The 8391-nt window shown below is 37.0% G+C and overlaps 1 protein-coding gene across 1 annotated transcript in view; it reads right to left on the bottom strand.

The window, feature by feature from the left end:
* Positions 1-430: 430 nt before the first annotated feature.
* LOC114250723 (solute carrier family 2, facilitated glucose transporter member 8) overlaps positions 431-8391 on the bottom strand; it is a 46597-nt gene continuing 38636 nt past the window's right edge. Inside the window, exons 5-9 of the mRNA XM_028184710.2 lie at positions 7123-7329; positions 5944-6076; positions 4085-4314; positions 3155-3349; positions 431-824 (exon numbers count right to left, since the gene is read on the bottom strand). Coding sequence (XP_028040511.2) covers positions 552-824; positions 3155-3349; positions 4085-4314; positions 5944-6076; positions 7123-7329 — 1038 coding nt within the window. The 3' untranslated portion in view covers positions 431-551. The remainder of the gene's footprint in view (positions 825-3154; positions 3350-4084; positions 4315-5943; positions 6077-7122; positions 7330-8391) is intronic.

The following is an 8391-nucleotide window of genomic DNA, read 5'->3' as shown; positions in this document are numbered from 1 at the left end:
GCTGTACAGTGGAAATCGTTAAAAAAGCTACTTTTATAATACCATAGACTAATAATTGATATTTTCATTTGGCAAGGGAGCTATAGTAATCTGTGAAATTTACAGGTTAGCCATATTCGATTTGGTGTTAGCTGCCATTTCTTTTAAAGTGCCTTTCTAGACAGTCAAACTACCAATTACATTAAAATATTGTAGGGCGATTATTATGAAAACTTTAAGGTGAAGATTATGATTTATTTATTCATGAGTTTCGTTTACCAATCTTTCTCTACTAATTTCCAGAAGATAACCTGGATTATTAATTCTTAAAAAAGATTGCATCTTTAGTTCGCATGCGAATAAAATTTCAAGGTTCAATTAAGTACAACATTTAACAAAATGATTCTATCGCGTAAAGGACGGATGATAGCTTTCTCTCTTTCTTTCTCGATTTAAAGAAGTTTCACTTCTGTAAAGTTTCCTTTGAAGTTTGCGCTTGTTTATTAACACTAAGTTTATGATTGTAGAAAACCACGAAAATTCAAATGCAATATCACAATCCTATGAGCAATTCACAGCCTGCTAGTCTCGTCATTTTCAATGTCTTTCCTCTTCTCTTTCTGCCTTCCGTCTTCTAGGAGAGCGTAAATCTCATCCACCGATCTGTTCTTGGTCTCCGGTACCCACATGATGGTGTAGAAGGCCCCAAAAAAGCAGACACTTGAGAAGATGATGAAAACCCAATGGATCCCTAGGAGTTTGAGTAGGGGATCGTAGGCTTTCGTTTGGACGAAGTCGCTCAGAGCGTCTACGGAGCTCACAAAGGACGTTACCATACCGCGGTGCTGGAATTAAAAAGGCAATGTATGAAAAACTCACATTTCTTAAAAAAAACTTTCGCGATCTGTCGTGCGTTGTCATACTATGACAAAAGTCTTCAAATAATAAAATGAAACATTATTTATTGATGCTCCGCTTGCATTGATCTTAGCGTGATGTTATATAGCCTTCCTCGATAAATGGGCTATCTAACACTGAAAAAATTTTTCAAATCGGACCAGTAGTTACTGAGATTAGCGCGCTCAAACAAACAAACTCTTCAGCTTTATAATATTAGTATAGATTTTGTAAGCCTTTGAAAGCGCTGAAGTCTCTACTAGGTTCAAAGATCTGTATTACTGATCTCCAGGCTCCCTCCTTCTTAAGATAAATTAGGTTAGGTTAAATCGTGAACAGACGCCGCGGACTAGTGTTGAGATATTAGGTGTTATCATTTAGGAAGGTCAAATGGTACAGCTATGGAAGATAAAGAGGTTAGGCAGTATGTTCGTCTCCCCTTTGTCATAAAAAAAAAACCAAGCTGAGCGTATGATTCGCTTTTAAGTTAATTTATATATCTTTATTATGATAAAAAACTGCCACAGCACGATGGTGTTGCACACACGAAAGGACTTTATGCCCAAATTCCAATACTGAACACATAGGGTAGGAGTTCTACAAGTGGGGACTGTAAATACGTAAAGCTGAATTTTATTGGAGTATATGAGTCGTCTATTATCAAAGGTGGCAATCTGTGCATTTGGACAAAAAAATGTTATTGATATGTCAATACAGATTGATTTGAATATAATCGTCTCCTTCAAAGAATACGGTTCAAAACCTGCATTAAATAACAGGTTAATACTTAACCTGTTATTTATCTAAGATGTCGTTCAGAAGAGTTTTGTGACTGCCAATGGAATACAAAGTCAATAATTCGTTTTTCTGATTTACCAATAATTGTCCAAAAGTCACATTGCTGACTTTGATAATAGTCGACTCATATAGTCTCCACTTTGAGACATGAGGTCCAAAACTCAAAGGTATAAATGCTGACCCACTTTTCTGAGCGCTCGAGTGGTTTACGGTAGAAATTACAGTGGTATCTTAACGATCCGTTCTACCACCAGTAGATTTAATTAAATCTGGAATGAAACCGTGTTTATTTATTTATTTATTTATTAAGTCGCACCAACAAAGTGATCATCAATACAAAACATTGACAAATTGACAAAAGTTCATGGCAGATGTCACCTCAATTATAGGTGCAATCGACAGTGCATTAACATCAAAAATAAAAAAAATATACAGCTAAGATTTGAATACATTTCATTCATTGCTTAAGATTAATTAAAGACAAGTTATTTTTAAAAGCTATGTATCTTGCTTTTGTACGAATAATTCAGGAGAGCTAAATTCGACGTTGGTAATAATGGCATTTCAAAAAATTGTTTGCCATATTGAAAGAAAGAAGAAAGAAAGAAAGAAAGAAAGAAAGAAAGAAAGAATATAATATAAAGTAAGTATATGTGTGTATGTTATATATATGTATGTGTGTGTGTGTGTGTGTGTGTATTTGTATGTATATATATTGTTTTGTATCTTGTAATATGTATATATTATTATATGTAATGTTTACTGTATGCACTAGGTTTGTGTTCTTAATTCTTCTTTCCTTTTGCGGGCCTATTGGAAGAGATTTCAACATGAAATAAGTAGTGCCCTTGTACTCTGTATCCTTATTGACGTTTCTTTTCTAACAGCTGTGTGTACAAAATATATTAAATAAATAAAATAAATAAATAAATAAAGAAATCATTTATTCGCCAAGCATAGTGAAAATGAGTTATTACATCAATTAAAAGCAGCGTGTATGCTTTGTCATTATTTGACATGCGAATTTTAGTGCAGTGCATAGTTATAATATTATATAATTTACCATTCATTAATCCATAATTCAACTAATAATTAAAAATCCATTTATTTTCAATGTCATCCCTATGAAAATCATTTATGTGATAATAATTTTCACTAATAAGATGATTACCTTTTAGGTTTTTTTTTAAATTAAAATCATCTAAGTCTCTTAATTTCTTCGGTAGTTTATTAAATATCATAACGCTCATACCTAGTACACTATTATTCTTTACTGTAGTTTTGGATTTTGGAAAACATAGTTTATCGTCGCGTCGATTTCTTTTTGCCACATTAGACATCTTAGTGAATCTATTTGGACAAGTTTTAACAAAAGATACAACTTCGTATAGACAAGGAAGGGTAAAAAGTTTATGCTTTGCAAAATATGGCTTGAAATAAAGAATATACCAAGAGTACATGAGAAATATAAGAATTTTACCTGAAATGAGAACAGCTCTGACGTTATGACGTACGGAACCGGTTGATATCCTGCAGCATCAGCGAAGATGCACAGGCACATGGCTGCCACGGGCAACCAGCCCGGCAGCCATATTGACAGCGAAGTGATGTAGAACCAGAGTCCCAGAGCCAGCATTGACATCCCTGTAGCTAATGCTGTCGATGCTAGTAGCCACTGGAAATTAAAATATTTGTTAAAATGCATTAGCCGAATCGATACCTCTGTATTTACATATAACAACTTCGCTATTCTTGGCTGTGGGCTTCCGTTACAGAATATCACGAGACATCGATCTTGTCTCAAGATGGATGCGGTATTCAAATGGTGATCTTTATGACCTTCGACAACAAGTAATTTTCTATGCATTTTGTTTCACGGAGAGTGCTCTGAAGAATGATTCGAGATGATTTGGTCATCTTATGAGATCTATGGCTGACTATCCATTTTTATTTTACTAGCATTTCTACGTTCATCTACGGACACGTCCCTTTAAGTTCTTCTTTGTGCCTAACTTGGATTATTTGATACTGCGATTGAAAGCAGATCTTTGTAGCTCAGAGTGCCACGAAGAATAAAAGGTTAGAAGAAAACTTTACGATTTTATTTGAGCACGCTTATATATATTATATTGACCTGTATCTGTTTGTCTATATGTTACGGAATATTTCAATTTTATTTTCACCAGAATAAAAATATTCGATCGACTTGAAAATGTTCACACGCATCAGGGACATTAATATTATATTGATGCAATTATAGTATTACTGTGATCTAATTTTTTTAACTGCGGTAAAGAATATGGCCTACCTATTACTACATTGCTGCATATTAGTCGTTGTCACACGGTATAAAGTGTAGTCCACGTGAACGTAGCTCCCAACAGAAAGATAGTATGACATATTAACTGACCTTTCGGCCAGTCTGCTCGACGATACAACTAGCAACAATCGAGCCCAGCAGCTGTATGGCTCCGACCAGTATCGTCTGCTTGTTGGGGCTGAGCTTCAAGCTGATCGACTCTGAAGCCTGCTCGAAGATGGACCCCGCATACATGAGGACCACAAGATATCCGCAGGTCTCTTGTGAAAGCATTACGTTGAGGGCAATCCGAAAAGCTTTGAACGTTGTTCTGTCTTGCACTGGAAAGAATGGATTTTTTTAAAGCATTATTATTTTTCTCTTACTGGGTAACACGATGTTTATGTTACCAGAGTTTATAGACGATAGCGTGAATGTCGCCACGCAGCTTCAGACACAAGATCGAAGTTTCAATTGTATTAACAGCAATCTCTGTATTCAAACTGGAATGCTTGATGGCTTTGCGGCATAAGTACGCAGGCTGTTTGGCACCCATTCAGAATCTCATTAATCCAACAGTAAGTACATAAAATATTATATTTTACAAGTAAATTGTTTTTTACTATGTTGTTCCTTCATCGTAGATGTCGTTCGTCTACGAATTGTTAACAGAGCCTATGCGAATTGAACACCGGAATAGTAGCCTCGTGTCTAGTACGGGTGTACTCGGCCGTGGGCTTGTCTGACCGTCCAAAGTATAAGTATTATGCATATTAAAAAAAATCGACATGTATGTTAAGTCAATGTTTTTCCTTGCATGACATCTGTATCTAGAAGATCATTATTAAGTTTGCCAGAACAGCGGCCATTTTAAATACTTAACTTTGTCAAACGGTCTTGTTTATGAGTTTTTAGCCGATAACACAAGAAGCGAGATTCTATGTACAACTATATATTTTTTTTATGTTTGTAAGCAGATCTTTCAAATTTATTCTCAGCTTAGTGGACTTTCTTGAATTACCATATGGTAAGCAAATATGTTAACGTTAGGATCAGATGAATTAGAAACCGCTACAGAACTAGTTTAAATCTAACCGTAGCATTCGTTGCATGAACAGCTATGTTTAAGCAGGGAAACATATAATTTGGATCGCGTGTGACGACGAATGAAATGGAGCCCCTGCTCCAAGAAATGTGACTTCGGAGAATTTAAACGCGAATCTTGGTATTAAGTTAATAGTTATACATAGTACATATAGTATGTTTTTTTTATTGCTTATATGGATGGACGAGCTCACAGCCCACCCGGTCTTAGGTGGTTACTGGAGCCCATAGACATCTACAACGTAAATGCGCCACGCACCTTGAGGTATAAGTTCTAAGGTCTCAGTAAAGTTACAACGGCTGCCCCACCCTTCAAACTGAAAGGCATTACTGCTTCACGGCAGAAATAGGCAGCGTGGTGGTACCTATCCGTGCGGACTCACAAGAGGTCCTACGAGCTCATCACTATCTGGTGTAAAAGGACAAATGTAGCTTATATACATCGTGAAGTCGTCAAGGAGGGGCTAACCCATAGACAAAGCCCACTGAGTTTCTCGCCGGATCTTCTCAGTGGGCCGCGTTTCCGTACCGGTGGTAGATTCTGCGAAGCACTGCTCTTGCTAGGGCCAGTGTTAGCAACGTATCCAGGTTAGAGGCCCGTGAGCTCATCTATTGGTTCAAGGAATCGTTCGTGAATCTAGTATAACCCCTCGAAGTCACTAGGTCGCAGAAATAGTCGCAACGGATTCAACCTCAGAGAATTTACTAATACTAGTTTGTATAGCTAAATCTACCACCGGATTGGAATTGTGTCACACGGAGAAGATCCGGTGAGAAACTCAGTAGGTTTTTAAAAACCGGTCATCGATCGTAAATATCTTTGTCAGAGATTTTTAAAGTCGTTCGTGATTTAGTTAATTACTTACCTATACTTTTCCAAGTGGCTCTCCTGACACTTCTAGAGTATTCTTCCTCGATCTCCATCAGCTGCACTTCTTCCTCTAAAGTCTTGTCATCAGGACTGGTGTTGCGAAGCCAGGCTAATGCCTTGCGTGCTTCCTGTGGTACAGCATCAGACATGATTATATTTGTGTTTATCCCGAGGTTTGACATTTGATTATGATTCTATAGCTTTAGTTATTAGAGTAGCTCACAGCCCAACTATTGTTAAGCGATGGAGTCCATAGGCATCACAACGTGAATGCGGTCATCCATTTTGAGATAAGTGGTGCAAGTCTCAATTGTACAATATAACGACTATCCCATACTAAAGACCGGAATGCATTACTGCTTTTCGGCAGACAGGGTGGCATTCACCCGTGTGGACTCACAAAACGCCCTACCACCAATAAATCGGTGGACCAAATCGATATTAACGAATATGATTTAGAATATTGCTTTTTTCAAAAACAAGAAAAAAGCCTCATTGTAATAAGGTAGTGTTTATGGATTCTAATATTCAATTATCGACCTTTCAATATTAATTAATTGTTAATATTTTTATCTTTTGTTTTGCAACGACAACGCATGAAGTAAAAGAAAGACCAGAAAGAGAAATAGAAAGGTCCCTTTATTTGGCACTTTACAATGGATATATGGAGATATATATAGCCCGTGGATTTTTGACGTGTCAGGCAGGCGACTGGTCTTATAGCTCATGTCAAATCAACAGTCGCATATAATGTGCGATAAGGCCAAGAAGAAAAACAATCTATATATATATAAAAATGAATTGCTGTTCGTTAGTCTCGCTAAAACTCGAGAACGGCTGGACCGATTTGGCTAATTTTGGTCTTGAATTATTTGTGGAAGTCCAGAGAAGGTTTAAAATGTAGATAAATATGAAAATGCTCGGAATTGATTAAAAATAACAATTTCGTTTTCCCATTGATGTTCCCCTGTCGGATGGATTCATTTTGTTTGTTTTAAGTTTATTTTATACAATTTTATTTATCGATTGAGGCACTACGAAGTCTGCCGGGTCCGCTAGTATAATAATAAAAGGTTAACCATTTCGAATTTCTGCAGGTTTTAGTGATTAAATAATAAAATACTATGACTTATATAACCGCAATATACTTCGTTTGAATCATCGGTGATTTTACCTGTACTTTCCCCTGCTTAACTAGAAAAACTGGAGTCTCCGGCATCGTCATGAATGCCAGTAAATGAACGACGGGTATCGCAGTGCAGATCCACATGACGGACGCGAAGCTCAGCATGTCTCCCGCCATGTAGACCAAGAGGTAGCCCAGGTTCTGGGACAGGATGAAGAGAGAACCAAGGGCGCCTCGGACGTTGTCTGACGCTATCTAAAAGGATAAATGATACCATTGCAACATAAACCGAATCTAAGTATAGACTTATACAATAGAATTACAACATGAACGGTTTACAGTCGAACCAATGTTTTAAAATCTAGTTCCGACTAGTTCACGATCGAACGGGTATTAAATGGGTAATGGAACTTATAAATTAAAGGAAGTTATTTTTTGCCGTGTCATATAACGGTTCTCTCATCTGTAAAGCCGCAATGTTGCGGCAGAATAGGTGAGATGGAGGTATTTGGCATTAATGGTTAAAAGTACGATTTACGAACAGTTTAATAGGACTTAACTTTCTAAGAGAGCATGTCGAAATACCGATGTGGTCATATAAGTCCAAATACGAATGTTACATCAACCACATAGTTTGATCGAGGTGCGTGCTAATGTAACCAAATTCATAGTCACAACCATGTAGTTTCGTCGTTGTGGTTCGCGTATAATTAATCAATCGATGTTATATGCTTTTAACACATTGACTGCCGTGTAGGTCACCGGTGACCTACGTGGCGCACTGAAGTAATTATGTCGATTTCTGTTACTAAGCGCGTCTGGATTGCCTAGCTTTGCCTTATTTTGTTTGTTAATATATGTTTTAGTCTTTTTAGGTCTCTTAGAAATAAATTCATTCTCAGTATCTTCGGATTCGTCTTTCTCAAAGTCTACTAGATATTCCGGCCCCTTGGTACGAGAAATTGACATAATTACTTCAGGGCACCGGTGACCCACGTGGTAGTTAACGTGTTAAATAAGTCGTACGCGGTTCGATAGCTGTTCGAAGGATTATCAAGAAACATGTGATTTTTAGTACGCATTTACTATTATAACTTGATCTGCATCGATCTATGTATCATTTCAACATAATCTTCAGCAACTTCAAAACTTCCGATTAACTTGAAAATTTGCAGTTGACCGATAAGAACACAAGGGCTTAGTAATTTAGCCTAATTGTTTCGTTGTGGTAATCGAGCGTGGACTGTATTTATTGAAGTGAAACTTCTAATGCGATTTCCAACAAGGTTGCGTTAAACGTTTAACGCTAACATGGAA

This window comes from Bombyx mandarina, chromosome 20 (genome assembly GCF_030267445.1).
Source record: "Bombyx mandarina strain Sakado chromosome 20, ASM3026744v2".
NCBI lineage: Eukaryota > Metazoa > Arthropoda > Insecta > Lepidoptera > Bombycidae > Bombyx > Bombyx mandarina.
This window is presented reverse-complemented; position numbering and strand designations above follow the sequence as displayed.